We start from the raw sequence: 20791 nt of genomic DNA on the forward strand, positions 1-20791 counted from the left end.
CAATTCATCAGCGACCTACCTGCCTTTATTTTGGTAACTTCAGCCCGGAAGTTCCTCAGTAAAACAGTTAACTCGACGGTTGTGCTCCCAGCCTGGACCGGAGAGAAAGCTCAGATAAGGAGTGTACTTTCAAACATCAGCACGAGCGCCGAGCAGCTCTGAGGCACCGTCCCGAATACTCATAATGCATGGGGGCAAAAGAGGACTGGTGGCTCCCCAGAATACTTTCCTGGAGAATATCGTCCGGCGCTCCAGCGGTGAGTTTAACTCTGAAGAGAAACAAGCATTAGGGGATGATGATTTAGCTTGTCAATCAAAATCCCACACCACAGAAGCTGCACGAGATGATAAAGCAAAAACTGTAATAATATTTTTCTTTTTCTTATTAAATTAAAGCAACATAAAGTAGCTCTTTGATGTAATCTTTACGTTTCTGTCATATCTTAAACCAACAAACAATGCAACATAATATTACAAATTTTACTTTGAAATTCACAGATTAATACACCAAAATTGGCTTTTCCTATTATTTTCCTGTAGACATGTTAATTTTGTTTAAAGGATAAAGATATCAAGGGCTCCTAAAAAGCACTGCCTTCTTATAACTGATAATATGAAATGTATGCCAGCTAAGAATACATAATTAATAATTTATTAACAATATTGTACAATATGTTGCTTATTTTAGTCTATAACAGTACTAACCCTCAGTGCTCCTGGTTTGTTGTGTGATGCTTCTATTGTTGAAGTGGGTAAATTATCCCCAAGTTGCAAACATTCAGGAGGGTAAAGCGACAACACATACACACAAAAAATCTTGAAATAGCTTCAATTTTGTATGAATGTATAACTACAGTGTCATCAATTCAACCAGTGTTTTAAAAGCTCATTTGTAGTTCCAGTCCAAAGTTCATTATATCATATCAAATGAATTATTAGGCATAAATAAGATAAAGCAGAAATTCTCTGAAAGATCATCTGGAATCAGATTTTTCTTCTAATGCATGGAATAGTAAAAGAAAAGTACAATGATTCATAAGAACATCTGAGCAGCATGTTCAAGATATAGCTCTTTTTTTTACTGTAGCCATAGCTGCAGAAATTTGCTTCTCTTTATCAATATTTGATTAACATCAAGACTGGAGCATAAACATTTTATCAACAACAGTTTCTGCCCAGTGACTCGTCTGATCACCTCTGTTACAGCTGCTTTAAATATTAATGAACTCACTCTATTGTTATTAGGAGAGTGTTTAAGATGCACACTTGGCTTTTAAATTGATCTAATAATTGTAAAGCAAAGTTTAGGGAAGTGGATTTACTGGATGAAATGCAAATTTGATACGCTAATCATGGGTACAGGTGCATACAAATACAAGTAATTGATAAAGGTGTGTGAAAGTAGTTTTTTTTTTTTTTTAATGAAATCTTAATCTTTTTCTTCACTTCTTGTCGCAGAAACCAGTTTCCTGCTGGGAAATGCTCAGATTGTGCATTGGCCAGTGGTTTATAGTAATGATGGATTCTGTAAGTTGTCTGGATACCACAGAGCTGAAGTCATGCACAAGAGCAGCACCTGCAAGTAAGATAGTTATCATCTTGGGATGACTGGTGAATGTGGAAAGTAATATTTAATGGCACAGATTAACTGGTTTTGCTGACATTGTGGTTCCTGTCAGGTTTAAGCTCAAAAAAGTTTTCTGACCAAAAGATTTAAGATTCAATTCAATATGATACAATTTATTTTTTTCATTGGAGTTATTTGTCTTTGAGTCATGTGCTGCACATGTCCACCTTCTTTCACAGTAGTATTAATCAAGTAAAAAATGTAAACAAATGATAATTAACTTGTAAATACAGTAGCCCATACAAACGGTCAAATCTGATAAAGGATAAAGAAATAAACCCACTATATAATAACGTTTGTTTGTCTCGCTGTCTCATTAAAGAAGGGACAGTATGCTAATTTTCAAGCTTAGCATCATCTTTCTGATGGTTTTGTTTGTAGCTTAACATGATGTCCCCCAAACACTCTGGCATCCCCCCTCCACTGTTGCCATATGCCAAAGTTGTCATCACGGGGCATTTTTTTTTTTTTTTTTTTTTTTTTTTTTTTAACATGACAAGATGTGGCCATCTGTTTTGGACCCTAAATCAGAGAGTTTAGAAGGTTCATTGAAACTCCAGCAACAAAATACAAAGCAGGACGTATGTTGGTGATGTTACAAGCATCTGCAGATTTCATGTCTGTTTCATTTAACTTTAAAGAGACTTTTTGAACCTGTCTTCCAGAGCTCAATATTTAGTTTGCCTTCTTCAATCACACAAATAAAATGTATTTTCTTGTTCTAATCCTTCTGATATCATTTTGCAGTTTCATGTATGGTGACCTGACAGATAGGAAGAGTATAGATAATATCAGACGGACCTTTGATAACTATGAATCCAACTTCTATGAGGTGCTGCTCTATACAAAGAACAGTGAGTATCACTAACATATGTGCATAGTCATCATGAAATGTACAGTTAACTGTGGGTTTGTGGTTTTTACAGGAAACATTTCATCCTGTTTGTCCCACAGAAACCCCAATATGGCTTTACATGCAGGTTGCGCCGATCAGAAATGAGAATGACAAAGTGGTGCTTTTCCTCTGCACCTTCAGAGACATCACACTCTTCAAACAGCCCATTGAAGACGAGTCAACAAGAGGTGAGACAGATCATACTCCTCTATCCACAGCAGATGGTTTCAACCTGCCTCCAGTTTGTTCCTCTGACTGTTTGGAGCTCTCTGGAGATCCTCTTTTCTTGTTGCACGCATACATTATGTTCAGATCAGATGATTGGCAAGTGAAAGTCTTGATTCGGCCCTGACTATTTTTAGCTCAATTTGACCAAACAGAGCAGGGAGAGCAGCCAAAAGTCTGAAGTACACATGAGTGGCTGTGACGTAACGTACGTTTTGTTTCCTGGTACCATAAAACAGTCCAGGTGTTGTGTGTGCGGGTCAGTGAACACCGGTCTCTGTGGGTCTGAGCCGTGCCATGTCCTGGAGGGATTTTTGTGAGCCACAAAGGCTTTTACATACATCAAGCAGAAACAAAGGACACTAAGGCCAATTGGGGAGAGTGAATGAATGAAAAAAGTTACACTCAGAAAAATGACAAGAACTTTGCATTGCTTCTGGTGGTATTATTATAGATTTTTCATTTCTCTGTTAATTTTCACTTTTTCAGGGTGGATGGGTAGTTGAAACTGTAACGTGTATGAAAATGTGCAGTATGTCTAACATTGACTTTTGCCTCAAAGCTGGATGGACAAAGTTTGCCAGGCTGACCCGTGCCCTAACCAACAACCGCAACTTGGTGCAGCATTTAGCGCCACTGAGCCAGACTGAGGTCAGCCACAAGCCCTCCAGACTGGCTGAGGTGAGCCGAGTCCAGGCTTTAAAGAGGAACCTGATTTTAAATATTTAGCTTCTATCAATCAGCAAGATAGATTTGTTTTTAAGAGTAGTGTTTTGAATTGCTTTTTTTTTTTTTTTTAGGTTAGAAACAACGTGGATTACTTGCATGTCTAATCTTGGAGCCAAAAAATAAATTATGTTAACACTGCATCCTTTCAATCCTGGAAGACAATTTTTTCAGATTTTGTTACAACAAATTTTACATTTCGTGGCTTTTAATCAGTTCCACACTATTTTATTACCTCTGCTTTAAAAAATCTTAAAGAGGGGGTATTATCCTTTCCTATAACTTGAACAAGGATGTAAAGTAACAGAGCTGAATGTCCATAATAGATGTGTGCATATTTTCAAACCACTTCATGTTCATATATTGTAAAAATCCCTGACTCTGCCCCAAAGAATTTGAAAATTGTTGCAGAATCTTCACGAGACTTGCAGCAATGTTGAGGTCATCACATGATAATCTTCTAGTTCATGACATGTTGGAAGAATGGGCCTTAAACACTAAGGTCTGCCCACAGCTCTTTCCTTGACAGGCCTTAAGAGGACTGGCCAATCAGAAGGAAGGGGGAGCCTTAAGGAGCCAGCAGCTCAAATGTAGCATTTTAAACAGAAGCTGAAACAGCACCCCCTTTTTAATGAAAGGCTTTTCTGTGTTCAAGAAATATAGATAATGAATTGACCACGAATAACAATGATCTGTTTATTCTACGATGGAGACATCATGATTTTAAAGTGTAGTGCCACTGACAGAGAAAGACTCTTTAAGAGAAGCTGGTTTCAGACTCTTCCTTGATTCTGTACTCATATTAACAACTGTCCCCCTTCATTAAAAGGCTCTCCAACTTGGATCAGACATCCTCCCTCAGTACAAACAGGAGGCCCCTAAAACCCCACCACACATCATCCTCCACTACTGCACCTTCAAGACCACCTGGGACTGGGTCATCCTAATCCTCACCTTCTACACCGCCATCATGGTTCCCTATAACGTCTCCTTCAAGACCAGGCAGAACAACCTGGCGTGGCTGGTGCTGGACAGCGTGGTGGACGTCATCTTTCTGATCGACATCGTGCTCAACTTCCACACCACATTTGTAGGTCCTAATGGGGAGGTGATTTCAGATGCCAGGCTGATACGGATGAATTATCTGAAGACGTGGTTTGTCATTGACCTGCTGTCCTGTCTGCCCTATGACATCATCAACGCCTTTGAACATGTAGATGAGGTGGGTGACTTTACTTAAATGCATGTCAAATTTAGGACACTGTGGACAAATACTTACACTGACTGTTTCTATGAAGGATGTCATCAGAACTGGGACGCCGGCAAATCACATCCGGGAGTCTCCAAACTTCCACAGAAATACCACACGGACAGAAGACTCTGTGCTGCCGGTAAGAAAAAACTAATTTCACAGCTGCTGTCATCATTTTAAGTAAAAAAAATACTTCATTAAATAGGAGTCACATCTGTTGATGACCTCACAAAGAACTATCATCTTAATGAGCTTTCTAAAAGAACTTAACATTAGAGGTCGACCGATATGGAGTTTTTGGGGGCTGATGCCGATGCTTTCCAAATTTGGGCAGCCGATGCCGATATGCAAAGCCGATTTTTCCAATTTGATATTCAGGCCGATTGTTAAATGAATATATATTTATCACATTTTTATGAAACGCAGCAATTTCTGAGCAACTAAAAGAAATCTATTACAACAAGTCGTGTCCAGTCCTCTGAACATTTATTCAGATTTCAAACCAATGAAATATTTTGTCTGAGTAAACACACAATGTAACAAGCAGTAGTAAACATTCACACTCTTCTTAAAATGTCAAAAAAGAAATTTAAACTTATTAATATAATTTGAACAAAAGTATGTAATGTATCCAAGTGGTTCCACAAGTTTGAGGTGCTCATCTTTTTTGTGCCTGATCAAAAATTGCGTAATTTTATACAACGGATCAAAAATCGGCTTTTTAAAAGAAAATACGGCCAATGGCCGATAGAGACAAATGTCCAAATATCGGCCCGATATATCGGCCGGCCGATATATCGGTCTACCTCTACTTAACATCATCCAGCACAATATTTTGGTTCAGTTTTGACTCATTGGACTTTCACAGTACGTTGCGTCTGACTAACATCCTCTTCCTCCAGGGTCTCAGCAGCCTGTTCAGCTCCCTCAAGGTGATCCGCCTGCTCCGCCTTGGCCGAGTGGCCCGCAAGTTAGACCACTACCTGGAGTACGGAGCAGCCGTCCTGGTTCTGCTGGTGTGTGTCTTTGGCCTTGTGGCTCACTGGCTGGCATGCATCTGGTACAGCATCGGGGACTACGAGGTCATCGATGAGACCACCAACACCATAAAAACAGACAGCTGGCTTTACCAGCTGGCCCTGAGTATCGGGACTCCGTACCGATACAACGCCAGTGGTACAGGGCAGTGGGAGGGTGGCCCGAACAAAGACACGCTGTACATCTCCTCTCTCTACTTCACCATGACCAGTCTCACCACCATCGGTTTTGGAAACATCGCCCCGGCTACGGACGGGGAGAAGATATTCTCTGTGGCAATGATGATGGTCGGCTGTAAGTACATGACTAACAACAGTACCAACAGTTTATCACAAAGCTTTTAAAAACTAAAGGATCTCGATACCCTCAGAAGAAATGTGAAAATTGCTTTATTTAGTTCTTGTTGCAAAAAAAAAAAATCTCTGATCTTCTTTACATAAAAAATATATATTTTTTTACTTAAATTCTTGGTATGTGGAGTCAAAAATGTCATGTATCTATCTAATACAGAAATGACTCCAAACATTTAAACTGGCTCCAGTAAACACAGGCAATCAATTTTCAGTCTTCATCTGCACGTTTCCTTTAAAATCTGAAATTTCTAAATGTCCAGTTCAGAATTTGTCCAGTGAACTCCAAGTGAAGCTTGTCTAAAACAATTTTAATCAAAGTCACCATTGTTTTTCTTCCTCGGTGGACAAATTGTGCGACCTTGACAGTCAGAATAAATCTGAGTAGAGGGCGAAAAACCAGCAGCTCCCCGTTTGTGTCTGTGTTTTTCCAGCATGAAATCAGAACTGAACCACTAGGGAATAAACAAGTTGTGTTAAAGATCTGCCTGTGCCGACTTCCTTCACTTAAAAAAGTGTACTTCAAAACCTTGATGTATGACCTCAGACAACATTTACATGATAAATCACAGTCTGAACTGCAAAATATTGTCTAAAAAAGGGATAAACTGAAACTTTAGAAAGTTAGCTTTCAGACACAGCTAACTGTGATTAACAGGATAGAGATGTAGCTAGGAGGCTTGTTAAAGACGAGTCATCAAAATGTCAAAAGCCTTCAGATTATCACTCTATCGATTTCTGACGTCACATGGACAACATCCACATCTTTATCACAGCCCAAAGATTGCTATTTTAGCTATTAGCAGTAAGCTAATGCGGTGAGATGCTGTATATAAAACACTCAAATTACCTCAATGTGACAAAGTGAGCTTGACAAAAACAATTAACAAAGTCTAAAGTGAAACTTAACTCTTTTATTTTTGGTTGTCATTCAAGTAGTATATAAACTTGGTCATACAGGACTTTGATTTCGATTTGGCTAGCCTAGCTTGTTAGCAAGCACAAAGTGGTTAGCTCATACATAAATTTGTAGGTGACAGTATGGTTTAATAGTAGAACACTCGCTGTGCAGTAATGCTCCTTTTATTTCCTCAGCTTTGTTTCAGTCATGCATTCATAACATGCCTGTGCAACCTTGCAGGAGCTGTAGCAATCTGGATGTGTTTAGTTGCATGAGATTCAAGACACGCTAACACGCTGCACAGGCTGCCTGGCTCCCTGCCAGAGGCCAGTAAAGCAGCATATGGAAGAAATGATGTACAGGTCTAGAGGAATCGCTCAGAAACTCATAGAGATCAACACATGGCTGGTTCCAACCACACTTGATGGTTACTGGCCAGTCAATGGATAAATATCAGGGGGCGCCAGGTACATTATGCAGGAATACTGTCTGGATAAAGGCGTCTTTGGCACAGTTAATCACATAAAGATACATGCACTCAAACTGTATGTATACAGATGTATCTGTAAACAAGTGCATGTATTCCTTAAAGCCCTGGAATAGATTTCAGGGAATCAAACATGGACAGCAACAAAAAAAAAAAGATTATTTCTATAATACATGGAACCTCTACAAAATTTTGTGCCCTGCATACAAGGTGACTTTTCTCAGCCTTGTCCCATTTGCTTTCTGCTTTTCTCTCTTTGTACATGTGACAAGCCTGATGGACTGTACATGCTCACAACGTTTTTGTTTTTTGAGGCAGGAAGGTTTGAATCCTTGGCCGCAGGAGCTTCCTGTTTGTATTGTTTTTAAAGCTTCAACCAGGATCGCCTTTAGCTTTGTTGATTTTATTTGTTTAAATTTCAAACCAGGGATATCTCCATTTAACTTTAACTGTGATAAATGCCCAGCTTCAAACCTGGCCTCTACTGTAGCAAGGCAATTAAAAATAATAATATTTTCAAATCATCCAGAAAAATTGCTTCTGGATCTTATTTATCGAGAGCTGTTTTAATGATTCACAGGATCTCTTGACTCCACGTAACTCTTATTTAGCTGCAGCCTGACCATTCCAGCCTCTGTGTGGAGTTTAGGACTCAGCTTTGGCCATAATAAAAAGTGACATGTTCTGTGGCCATCACGGCTCGCTCCGTGAAGATCTGTCTGAAGGTTGGCAATTATAGATCTCAATAAGAAAGTAATTTTTTATTATCAAAATAAAAATTTCTTTTTTTTTTTTCGGAAAGTTTTTAATCCCTGAAATAATGTTTTAGTTCCATTTTAAAATTTCTCTCTGCGCGTCATTGTCGTACTTTGTTTTCATTACATACTTTTAAATGACAGTATACATTTTTTATTGTTTACATTATACGTAAACCAACAGTTAATGTGCATTTAGTGTCACATTTAGTATTTGTACGTTTTATTACTCGCTGCACATTACAACTTATTTTGATATTTAAGAGATCAACATAAAAGATGACTGGAACTAATCTGTCTTACACTCATTATGATTAGTGTTTATAATTCAAAAAGAGCAGTTATGTTGAGAAATTTTAATCAGCTCTCATTTGAATGACTATAAACCCCTATGTCAAAACAGTACGCTCTATTTTTATACAGGTGTCTTTTTTTTTCTCTGCTCTGCTGTTACAATAATAGCTCCACCTTTAGTGTCACTGCCTCCACTGTCAGCCTTTGCCTTACAGTTCCTCTGTCACGATCGGCCCTCATGCTCTGACCTTTACCGCACTCCTCTGAAACAGCATGTAAAGTGATGCAATAAAAACCGTGAGGGAAACCCAAATTGACAGCCTCGCTTCAAGGTCTGTACTTCCAAAAGTAAACACCCAGTTCTCTGGTGGTGTTTCCATCACGAAGATCACTCAGTCACACTGGAGTGTCGCCTCCAATTACAGCCCACAAATCTCCTGCTACAGATCCGGGGGTTTAATTATGCGAGAGGAATAGGACAAAGGGAGAGTTTGCCTGCAGGCTCCAGTGTAGTAAAAGGACAATGAGCCATGGCGTTAGTTATGTATCCTAACCTCTGAGATGCTGTTGTATCAACTGGAGACAACTCTTTCCTCTTGAGTGGCTAAAACCTCTGATAGGAGATGCTGACTGACTCTTTGAGGTCACCGCAGCACAGCAGCACACTTCTTTTACCAAAGAATATTTGAATTATGAATTACATTATATAGGCTCGATTCACCACTTTATGTCTGTTCAGAGAGGAGCCATATGACCAACTTTACAAAGGGTTACATAAAAGGATTGTCAACCATACACACTACAAAGTAAATTAACTCATAACTATAATTGTTTCTCAAATGTGCATCTGAATTGTAGATTTTTGTGTAATTCATAAGCACACCTTCAAATACATTCCCATTATTCATTTTCCTTTAAAACTAAAATATGCCTTTAACATTTAGTCTATAAACCTTTTTAATGAACATAAAAGAAGTTATTGTGAAGGAGGAAAAAAGGAGTTAATTAGTGGCAATAAATGGGAGCTCAGAATTAAGGCTTTTCTGCTTTAAGGGAGATTTAAGAAAAAAATGTTATAAAATTGTTTCTGTAAAATTAAAATCATGCTTTTAAATATTCCTTTCTTATACGTTTAATTTCTTAAAAATCAAAGTTTTTTAACCATAGATTTCACAAATTTAAAAATGTTGTATTTTTGCCAAATGTTAGGTTAAATTTTGAGGGGCATGTCCAGCATTTTATCTGTGGAATTACTTAAAAACAAATTCCAAATTAGACAAGAATTACACAAATTGACTTATTTCAGCCTGAAAACATTTCCTACCTCATTCTTAACTAAAAGTTCAGTAATTTGAAATGTTTCACTGAATGAATTATAACCTGACAGTTTATGTCTTTTTTTTTTTAGCTCTACTGTACGCCACTATCTTTGGAAACGTCACCACCATCTTCCAGCAGATGTACACCAACACAAATCGCTACCACGAGATGCTGAACAACGTGCGCGACTTCCTGAAGCTGTATCAGGTCCCCAAAGGTCTGAGTGAGCGGGTCATGGATTTCATCGTTTCCACCTGGGCCATGTCCAAGGGCATTGACACAGATAAGGTAACACTCAGCATCAAAAACAAATGCCTGCTCACTCAAAAAGGCTTCATAAAAGAAAGTTCATGATCATAAGACACATGTAGGAAGGCAGGTGTGTGCTGAAGGATCTTTATCTTTTTTTAAAAAAAGCTGTGTAGCCTGTGTTCACAAAAGGCCCCCACCCCATAAAAAGGGAAAAGTGTTCAACATATAAGAGTGATTTTTAGAAATTATTTTTCCTGAAGCTGGTTTCTTGCCTAAAACATTTTTTTTTTGTCCCTGCATTTTTCAAAAGCAATTCCTTCCTCCTTCCAAAACACGGAATAAACAATCACCCTGATAATTCATTTCTCCCAGGTTCTCGCAATCTGTCCCAAAGACATGCGAGCAGACATCTGTGTCCACCTCAACAGACAGGTGTTCAATGACCACCCGGCGTTTCGACTCGCCAGCGATGGCTGTCTGCGCTCTCTGGCTGTGGAGTTTCAGACCACACACTGTGCACCTGGAGACCTCATCTTCCACATCGGAGAGAGCGTGGACACACTCTGCTTCGTGGTGTCTGGCTCACTCGAGGTCATACAGGATGATGAGGTCATCGCAATACTAGGTAATCACAGGCGATATAATAGAGTACAATGTAGCACATTGCACTTGGAGTCTGTTAGCTTTTAATAACAGTCTTGGGTGTATCATAAAGTTTTAGAAAACCCTTCATCCAGCCTCTGTCTCAAACGCTTCGTTTTAGCTGCTGTCTTTGTAGGGCTCCCACTCCACAAACCTCCTTCCCCTGATTGGCCAGTCCTCTGGCTGGAGGCCTCCTTTGTTCAGACCTTAGTGTTTGAGGCCCAACCCCTCCAATGTATCATGAACTTGTAAGGAAATCCTTATGTGATGGCCTCGTAAGTTCACCAAGTCTAATGGAAATCTCGTGAAGACCTAATCTCGGGAAGATTGCATTAAGATCTTGTGAGATATTTTGCTATTTGCAGAATAGACTTTTGAGCAGTTTACAGACTGATTTCAGGATTTCTGCAAACACATATGCGGTGATAAAAAATATCTGCACATATTCAATATGAGCATCCAGGATTTTTACTCTATAAGTTAACTATGTTTAAAATATAGGAAAGCACCACCTCACCACCTCCTTACACTCAGATGCTGTTGCCTGTTGTATTAGTGTACTTAAAATATCTGCCATTGTTTCTTTTACAATTTCCACTTATAATCAAGTAAAAAAAAGCCATTGGTAATCACAATATTCAGAAAACAACATAACCGATGACCCATTTAGTACATAAAACAACCTCTAGTGCTAACATCTTCTAACTAGCTTGCTTGTGTAACCATTAGCTCGAAAATGGCTATATGCTAAAGTTATCTTTAAAAACAGTTGGCAAAAAGATAGAAAAGACAGACAGACCTAACTTCATAAAAGAAAGCTATCCAAATCTGTCACCAGCTAAAATTAGCATTCACATTTTACAGGTGATTCTCTAGATTTGAGCTACTTCCTAGCTTGCGGTAATTTAGCTAGAAGAAGCAGGAGTGTGACATGATGAAATTTATGTTGAAGTCTATAAAAACATATATTTTTATATCAAAGGTTTTGGGCTAATTTTTTTTTTTTTTAGCAGAGTAATAATCTTTAATGCTTCATGCAGGTAAAGGTGACGTGTTCGGAGATGTGTTTTGGAAAGAGACTACGATGGCTCGGGCTTGTGCAAATGTTCGTGCTCTGACATACTGTGACCTGCACGTCATCAAGAGGGACGCTCTGATGAGGGTGCTGGAGTTCTACACCGCCTTCGCCAACACATTCTCCCGCAACCTCATCCTCACCTGCAATCTACGAAAAAGGGTAAAAACAGCTCTAAATCTGTTACTGGATAAAGAAAATATGGCACTTGGTCAAGATAGCGGATATAGCTGGCTCAAAAGTTTGTTTCTCTTTTGAAGTTCTGTCAGGGTTGTTGGAACAGGGGTGTTTGTGGCTCAACAAGAGCAGTAGAGTATGTAAAGGAGGTGTAAACTATGCAACACTTTCCTAGAAAATATTTATCCTCTGCCCATTGTCTCCTTTACTCCCTTTATTCCGAACATTGACATTAAGGTGTTATTTGGATCTTACATTTATGTGTCTAAATTTTTGAAAACATAAAAAGCAGAGTACCAACATATTAGTCACAGCTGTTGTATTTTTAGGAAGCACCAATAGGGATGGGAAGTGATAAGATTTTGTCAATACCAGTGCCCTTATCGATTCTGCTTATCGATCTGATTCTTTATCAATTCCCTTATCAATTCCTGTTGTGAATTTTCTTGGTATAAAAAGTAGCTTTACAGGTTTTCTGTGTCAACAACATTTAATTGAGTTTGTACTGTAATTAAAAAAGATGTAATTGGTCCCTGAGTCTGGATATTTCTGGGCATAATTATACAGAAACAGGTAAAAACTGCACACAATGTGACCATGTACTGTGTTGGAATATATAAATAATTGAAGTAGGCCATCTAGTGTCTCAAAGTGGTTAAAGCAATTGTTTAAGTTGTTTGGAAGCTTTCCGTAGTTATGAAGTCAGCCATGAGCCTTTTAATTGCCTGTTAGCTTTTGACATTTGAAATTCTCAGTATTTTTTACAAAGAGTTGATGTGATAGTTTTCTGTGATGAAAGTTTTAATTCTATTCTAAAGCTGAAATATGCTAACTGCCAGCATATCAACGCAGTTTCCCATAAACGTTAGCATCAGGCTTGCGCTATTTTGTTATTTTGGTAAACAAGGTGATTTATACCATTTTGAATGTACTGAATATAAATCTCCTGAGAGAGAGTAATGCACATTTCTTTATGAAGTCAGTTCTTCAGTAAAACTTCAAGCTCAAAATCCTGAATCAGAGTTTTCTTGGGAAACGTTATCTAACTGCTAAGCTAAGATAGCTGCAGCAGACTAGTCGACATAAGTCCCGGCGGCTCCGGCACAATGTAAAGAATTGATAAGGGAATTGTTAAGCACAAAGGCTAACAATATCAATGGATTGAAACATTTCTTATCGATTCTCAACAGGAACCCGTTTTCAATTCCCATCCCTAAGCACCAAAAGAAGATTAATTTTCTTAAATTGGGCTAAAATGTAGCAAAAACTCTATTCGAATCCATCTATTGGCTTTAAAAGTTATTAACAGCCTGTTGCCACAAACAAATTAGATGGTTCAAAATTAATACACAGATGGCCAGTCCTACTTTGGTATGGCTGCTGGGATTTTAGGGGAGGTCCATGCCATCATATGGCCACCACTGGAACAGTCCTGATTTCCATACGTTAAGGATTTCACTTGGTAGAAACATCATAAAACTAGACCTGACACTGACTATACATGATGTTATTAAACACTGTGATATGAACTGTAAATGCAATCTCACCATTTGCTATACTTATATGAGTGAATCCACATTAATTATTCTGCACAAGGTCATTTCACAGAGAGTTTGAAACAAGAAAAAGTAGATCATTTCAAGCAGGCTCCTTGTTAATATTTATGTTAAACTGAGCTTCTTCAGGATGTACATTCAATCCCAGTGCGACCCTTAGATGAATTGTTTCCCGTCTTCATAGCAAGTTGTTCATATGTCTCCTAACATTCATCCTATGGGATGAAAATTAATTATTCATTATAAGCATTGTCTTGAAAGTCAGTCTGGCACATGTGTATTTTTTCTTCTCTTTGCTTGGCGTGGCATATCTGAACTCTCTGACATCTTTTATGGCTTGAATTATGCACTTTTATAAAGAAATTAATGAGACATACATTATGGATTGTGTTGTCTGTATACAGAAGAGCAGCCCTTATAAAAATAGCAGAAACATGATACATCCGCTCGGAATGTGAACTGTTTCAGAGTAAACTGTGGCGACACAGTACTTTAAAATACTCTATAAAAATAAAGCCATCTATTATTCATTTAAGCGGCTGTAGAAAATGCAGTTTTAAAACTCACTTTCCATCAAGTTTATACTTATGTGTTTGTTAAAGTATGCATTGAAAATGCACAAAAAAAGCAGAACAAGTGAAATTATAACAAACAATGTGTTAAATGGGAAATACATGGAACCTTTCTTTTTGATTTCAGTGCATTACTTTATAGAGCACAGCTGATTTATATTTAGAAAAATATAAGTAAACTGACCACTCACAGGTTTTGTAGTCTAATTTAACTTGGAGGATTCTGACTTAGATATAAAGAACTGCAGAAGCACTAATGTGAAAATCATCTGAACTGTTCCTGAGCGATAAGTTGTGTAAAAGTTTTTCTTAGTTTGCATCCTTCAGAGATTCAGAGACACTCATGGCCTCCATTATCGCTCCATTAACAGTTTCCCTTGTGCATTCCGCCTTTTAAGTCTTTAATATTTCATACACACATAACAGGTCTGGATGGTAATATTTTATATAAAGCTGCATTATATATGCACACTCAACAGAGCTCCTATATTATAACTTAAATGTGGCCCTGGTGTTTATGTCCCCCGTCATTGTTCTCATGCAAAGGTTCTCCCTCTTTCAGATCATCTTCAGAAAGATTGCAGACGTGAAGAAGGAGCAAGAGCGCCAGAGGTCTGAGGTGACCCTCTCCATTCCTGATGACCATCCGGTCCGAAAGCTGTTTGCAAGGTTCAGACAGCAGAGAGACGTTCAGACTCCAGGAGAGCTCAACTCTTACTGTGACCATAACTGTGTGCAGGACGACTCTAATTCAACAACTGTGGCCTCTCAAAAACAAGCCATGCAGAATAATTCACCCAGCAAAGGAAGCCTGGCTGCACCTTCACAAGCATTCATACACACTGAGAGGTCAGAGCAGAGCTGCACAGAGGAAGCAGCAGAGTCTAAATCTAGACCATGTACAGAGAATCAGGTGTCCCACCCTGTGAAGAACAGTGCTGTGGGCAGAGAGGTAGCTGCAGGCGGTGTAACTAGTGGCAAAGGTGCTCGAGGATGGGCAAAATTTAGGAACGCCACTTCAGCTGCACCGCCGCCTCCTGCTGTGGAGCCTGAGAAGCAGCCGAAGAAAGAGGAGGAGTGGCCAAAGGGATCTGAACTGTTAGGAGCAGCCAACAAAAACCAGGATTCAGAGGAAGTTGGAGAGACAGGAGGCACAGAGGGCGGAAACAGCGCCGGGGAGGGAGGAGAAGAAACAAGCGCCCTGCACAAAACAGACTCATGCGACAGCGGCATCACAAAGAGTGACCTACGCATCGACCGAGCTGGAGATTCAAGAAGCTCCTTCGAGAGAAGCCCAATGGAAAAGAGCCCCATGGAGAAAAACCCATTCGGGCTCAGCCTTGGGGTCGACTCCCTCAAACAGTCTTTCCTCCAGCCAGCCCCCGAACAAGCACTTCTTCATGCCACCCTGCATGACGCCAAGCTGGAGCTGAAGGCAGACATTCAGATCCTGTGTGGTCGCTTGTCGGTGCTTGAGTCTCAGGTGAGCGAAGTCCTCAGGCTGCTGTCAGTTAAAAGAAGACTGTCGCTGCCTCCAACATCATCCCCAAAGGCAAGAGCAAAAAATCAAGACTCAGTCAGTGCATCCAACAAAAAAGATGATGGACCTTTCTGAATTTCCTGCCCTCTTTAAAAACTGTATTGCAGAGGTAGTAGTTTGCATGACCTGCAGGACTGCCAAAGAACTTAGAGTTGCATTAAACACTTGACTGCATGCAGAAATCCTGTACATGTAGCACAACAAAAACCCAGGGGATTCATTCTTACAGCCAAAAAGTGACAGGATTATTAATGAACAATCATGCAGAAAAGTAATAAGATTAATTTTAACAGGAGTTACAAGTACCGACACTTGTCTTACCTCATGAATGATACTCTGATGAAGGCTTCTTAGCCTGACAGGACAATCAGTGAAAACAGAGGAGCTACATTTAAATTACAGTTACTAAAACTCAATTTAGTTTTTTTTTTTGTCATTTTAGGGAACTTAAAGTCTGTTTTTGGGGGACAATTTTTTAGAATTGCTCATAATACAGATCATTTGAGTGACAGTAAACCATCTTTGGAGTCATTAATTGTCAGGTGATGACATGTGCCTTACAATATCAAAGCCTCAATCTGTTATTTTTAACCCTGGTTAATTAACCACCACTTATTATTAGTCATCATTTGTTTTGTTATCAATAAATAAAACAAATAAAAGATTTGAAGCATTGTGAGTATAATGGAGCTTAAAGATAATTTTGGACCTACTTTAAAAACTGTTAAACCTTTTTTTTCTCTTATGCATGTGAAATAACAGATAGGAATGCAAATCTTGACATGTAATGAAATATTTTTCTTTATAATGGACCATTCTATAGTTTTAAGAAGTGATTTGTTTGTTTATTTTTTGTGAGTAACTAACCAGGTTTCTCTCTTTCTGTAACTTCACCTCTTGCTCAGGTACTTTTAACAGGATTTCAGTGTCACTGTGACTTTTGTTGTCAGCTGTTTATTTGTTAATAATGCAAGTCGTGTTTTTAATCACAGAACATTTCAAATGAGAAGCTATGCAAATCTGAAAACATGGACTTTTTAGACAGTAAGGATATGACAGGTAGGAGCATGTATCTAATGAAACACATCTTTGTTTTTTTATAGCATATGTACATTAAATGATCTTGCATGCATTCAGGGAATCAGTCAACAGTGAAATGAAGAATCACCTGTTGTGTTGTGTCCTCTGGTTCTGTTTGCATCAAAAGAGGCATTAAAGAATACTCATCAGGTGTTCACCTCAACGCTGTTTTATTATGAGGCAAATTGAACTTTACAGTTTGTTTAATTGTTTTGAAAAGTTGTTTCAATCAAACATTTTAAAATAATTTAAACCTCTGAGTGAACCTTTAAGTAACTTTTTTTTTAGGAATGGTTTCTTCAGCGAGCAGGACTTAGCATGCATCCTAGCTGTGTGTTCCCAGCCTACGTTTATTGTCAATGCTTGAATAGAAACAGCGTTTTATGAATCATGTCTATTCCTAAATTTTAAGCTTAAGTTTAAAAGTATGATATGAACTCTATTAATGAAAACTCTAACTGAGAAGAGTTTTAAACTGCATTTTCAGTAGAAAAAAAAAATTCTGTATCTTGGCCAAACGAGCCCTCCAGACCACGAGGTGGCGCACGTGTGTTGGTTCCGTGTTTCTGCAAATATAAACACGCATGCGCAGAGGCTTCTGATCAAAGTACAAACGGCTGCAAAAGTTAGAAAAGAAACGAAGTAAGACATTCATTCAGGTAAACATCGAAATGCTCCTGCATGCATACTGTTCTCTCGGCCTTGTCTATTACATCCTTTCACTTTCACAAATTTCCGCTCTGACACTTTCTCTCCTTCTGCAGCTTATTCCTACTTAAGACCACAAAGTATGACAATATATGGTAACAAGTGGTTAAGTGTTTCCCTCAGAAGGATATAATGCTATTTTTTTTTACTGGAATTATTGAACATATTTTCCCTTGCCCAGTTATCGTAATTTTTAAACCTATACAAAGTCCATGAGGTCAATACTGGTTTTTGCGCTGATGAATTGTAAAGATAAGACAAAAAATAAAATTTAAAAAATTTAAAAAATCATGTTTACAATTTGATATTTTCCAGTAAGTGTAAGGTTATTTTTTGAAAATCATGAATTAGATTTTTTTCTGTTAATGACAGACTATTTCTTTGTAAAACCCACTTGATAGAATCTAATGGTGCATTAAAAGTATTTACTTTCAATTCATGACAAAAAAAGAAATGTAAACCTTATTTTGATTAATATAGTAAGTCAGTAAGTAAATATATGTTACCCTGTTCCAGTAGCTGGTATTATTGATGAATTTATTATTTAAAGAGGGGGTGCTGTGCTTTTCTTTAAGCTCCATACTGTCCCTCGTATACCCTGTGGTACCTCTACATGATTTACATCTATAAAAATCTCTAGTTTTCTCACACTGTTGTGTTAGAAAACTCTTCTTTTAGCCTTTGCCTGAAACGTTTCACTGTTCCAACAACCCCCTTTCCTCTGATTGGCCAGCCCTCTGGAGGCCTGTAGAGGCAGAGCTATGGGCCACCTGGTGATTGAGGTCCACCCTCAACATGACATGAACCATTTTTTTTTTAAAGGACCAATATGAGCAGTCGAGGACTTTGACAAAATATGAACATGTAGACCAAGTTTAGTTTGGACATTCAGTATGATGACTTTCTATCCATGTTTAAGATATGGGAAAACTTAAACCCCCCCTTTAAGAGCTGTAGTAAATTAATTGTTTTCCAATCAATAAGAGAATTACAGAAGACTACATTCCTCAGGTATGGTGTAATTTTTTTCACAAAGCATTATACTGGACTTTATAAATCTAATGGTGTTCATTTACTGAGCTATCAGAATGTTATCTACAACCATAAGTCAGATAAAACTGTATTGAATGAAAAATTGTAAATCCAGAATTTTTAGAGATTTCTTTTTCAGATTACAGGATATTTTATTAAGATTAGAACTACAATGGAAATGCAGCTTCCTCCTCATGAGGGAGACGAGCTCTCTGTGGTCGACATGCACACTGGAGGAGAACCTTTACGGATCATCCTCAGCGGCTACCCAGAGGTCAAAGGTGACTGTGTGCTCGCCAAGCGGCGTTACGTCCGGGAACACCTGGACCACCTGAGGAAGGTGTTGATGTTTGAGCCGCGGGGTCACTACGACATGTACGGAGCTCTGATTGTGGACAGCGAGCTGCCTGAAGCTGATCTGGGGGTTCTGTTCATGCACAATGAGGGGTACAGCACCATGTGTGGACATGCCGTCATCGCCCTGGGACGCTTCGCCGTGGACTACAAACTGGTAAAAGAACCGCAGTCCCCAGAGACGCAGGTGAACATCCACTGCCCCTGTGGACTGGTGAAGGCATTCGTGGGTTACTCTGGTGGTAAAACAGGAGGGGTGAGGTTTCTCAGTGTGCCTGCGTTTGCGTTTGCCACAGGTAGGAGACTGCAGACTGATTCTATCTGTTCTAACAGACCACAGGGCTGACTCAGCTGCTTCTCACCAGATGTCACAGTGACGGTAGAAGGGTTTGGTGAGGTGATGGTGGACATCAGCTACGGAGGAGCTTTCTACGCCTTCATAGACGCCGAGAGGTTTGGCCTTGATGTGAACAAGTCCAGGACTCGAGACCTGGTAGATGCAGCCACGGCGGTGACGAATGCTGTCAAAGCCCAAGTAAGTGGTACAGTGTGAATCAGTCTGCACTGCCGCAGAGCTCCCAGAAAGTAGTCAACAAAGACAACAGAAAATTTACATTTAAAAAATTCTCCACACACATAAATTTGGTTAAATTTCTTGTGTCCATTTTAGGTTTAATCAGCTGTTTTGGGGGTCTCTTTCAGGTGAAGTTGTATCATCCTACCAGCGCTGATCTGGCCTTCCTCTATGGCACCATCCTCACAGATGGCAAAGATGATTATTCCCCTGATCCCACAGCAAATATCTGCGTCTTTGCCGAAGCACAGGTCTCTCAAGATAGAAACAGTGTCTGTCTCATCTATTTTCTGGTTTGTAATGTTTTCTGTTATCTGTAACTGGTCTGAATGTGTTGTCAGGTGGATCGGAGCCCCACTGGTTCTGGTGTCACTGCTCGAGTGGCTCTTCAGTACCACAAAGGTCTGATCCAGCTGAATCAGACCAGGACGTTTCAGAGTGGAGCCACTGGATCCCAGTTCACAGGGAGAGCTGTAGAGGTAACATATTGGAGTTGCTTTTTTGTCTTTGTAGTTGTTTTGTAATATTTTTGTAGTTCTTTTTCACCCTCTCCTTTTGTTTTTTGGAGTCTGCATTTTTTTCATAATATCACACACACAAACAATCACAAAATATAGCAGAACAGAAGTTGAAGTGACAGAAACATCTTGCCTAAATCTGTGTGTTTCTGTGTTTCTGTTTAGGAGACAAAGTGTGGAGACTTCAAGGCTGTCGTGGTGGAAGTTTCCGGCAGAGCATTTTACACAGGAGTGTCACGCTTTGTGCAGGAACCTGAGGACAAACTGACAAAAGGTTTCCTTCTGAAATAAGCCTCATTCACCTGTTCATACACACACAAGAGCAACTGGACATTTCTCAAGTAGAAGTTTTGGCTGATAATAAAAGATTTAACATGGTGTTCCATCTTTATTTTAACATGGCCGGAGAAGTAAACATAAGATTATGCATGTTAATTTCATTGTGTTCTCTTTAATTCAAATATTGGATTATAAAAGAACAAGTTTTAGAAGGGCTGTGTTTTCTGCATCGTTACATGAAAAAGTGGTTTTCAGTTAATCTTTGAGAGTCAAAGATGTTCAGTCACCAGATTTGTGAGTGGGAATCACAGGATAACTTATATGTTAGCAGATTCAATGTCTTGCAATGTAACAATTATTGCAGAATGGCTGCTTCATCAGGGTTTTCACTTTAGTGGACAGTGAAGTGTTTTTCTTTTTACCTTTATTTAATGAGGTTTTCCTGGTTAAATAAAGGTTAAATAAAAAAAATAAGTAAACAAATTCACTGTCCACTATAGTGATAACCCTGATGAAGCAGCTATTCTGCAATAGTTGGTAAATTGCAAGACATTTATGTTAT

At 38.9% G+C, this 20791-nt stretch overlaps 2 protein-coding genes across 3 annotated transcripts; both read left to right on the top strand.

The window, feature by feature from the left end:
- The first annotated feature begins 132 nt into the window (after positions 1 to 132).
- On the top strand, positions 133 to 16285 carry kcnh5a (potassium voltage-gated channel, subfamily H (eag-related), member 5a). The gene is made up of 12 exons (XM_074685329.1): positions 133 to 257; positions 1459 to 1582; positions 2375 to 2481; positions 2582 to 2710; positions 3310 to 3428; positions 4303 to 4695; positions 4772 to 4864; positions 5628 to 6057; positions 9959 to 10158; positions 10495 to 10747; positions 11805 to 12001; positions 14707 to 16285. The coding sequence occupies exons 1-12, from the start codon at positions 185 to 187 to the stop codon at positions 15757 to 15759; spliced, it is 3171 nt and encodes a 1056-aa protein (XP_074541430.1). The 5' UTR covers positions 133 to 184; the 3' UTR covers positions 15760 to 16285.
- A 1058-nt stretch (positions 16286 to 17343) lies between these two features.
- Positions 17344 to 20571, top strand: l3hypdh (trans-L-3-hydroxyproline dehydratase). 2 transcript variants are annotated; one of them, XM_074685454.1, is made up of 6 exons: positions 17344 to 17406; positions 18644 to 19154; positions 19224 to 19393; positions 19561 to 19683; positions 19774 to 19911; positions 20116 to 20571. In XM_074685454.1, exons 2-6 carry the CDS (start codon positions 18677 to 18679, stop codon positions 20239 to 20241), a joined length of 1035 nt encoding a protein of 344 aa, XP_074541555.1. In that variant the 5' UTR covers positions 17344 to 17406; positions 18644 to 18676; the 3' UTR covers positions 20242 to 20571. The 2 variants fall into 2 exon arrangements, with proteins under 2 accessions (XP_074541555.1, XP_074541554.1); XM_074685453.1 differs by having other exon boundaries at positions 17347 to 17423; positions 20116 to 20563.
- The last annotated feature ends 220 nt before the right edge of the window (positions 20572 to 20791 follow it).

Source organism: Halichoeres trimaculatus, unplaced genomic scaffold (assembly GCF_033239565.1).
Source record: "Halichoeres trimaculatus isolate MK-OKI-2021-1 unplaced genomic scaffold, fHalTri1.1 fHalTri1_scaffold_13, whole genome shotgun sequence".
In the NCBI taxonomy this organism is placed as follows: Eukaryota; Metazoa; Chordata; class Actinopteri; order Labriformes; family Labridae; genus Halichoeres; species Halichoeres trimaculatus.

What these genes read in the sequence shown, in the direction of transcription:
- kcnh5a (XM_074685329.1), top strand. Translation starts at nt 185, where the DNA reads ATGCATGGGGGCAAAAGAGGACTGGTGGCTCCCCAGAATACTTTCCTG. An exon ending in TGAAGACGAGTCAACAAGAG is followed by an intron (nt 2,711 to 3,309) that starts GTGAGACAGATC and finishes TTTGCCTCAAAG; the next exon opens with CTGGATGGACAAAGTTTGCC. An exon ending in CCTGCAATCTACGAAAAAGG is followed by an intron (nt 12,002 to 14,706) that starts GTAAAAACAGCT and finishes TCCCTCTTTCAG; the next exon opens with ATCATCTTCAGAAAGATTGC.
- l3hypdh (XM_074685454.1), top strand. Translation starts at nt 18,677, where the DNA reads ATGGAAATGCAGCTTCCTCCTCATGAGGGAGACGAGCTCTCTGTGGTC. An exon ending in CGAATGCTGTCAAAGCCCAA is followed by an intron (nt 19,394 to 19,560) that starts GTAAGTGGTACA and finishes GGTCTCTTTCAG; the next exon opens with GTGAAGTTGTATCATCCTAC. An exon ending in TCACAGGGAGAGCTGTAGAG is followed by an intron (nt 19,912 to 20,115) that starts GTAACATATTGG and finishes GTTTCTGTTTAG; the next exon opens with GAGACAAAGTGTGGAGACTT.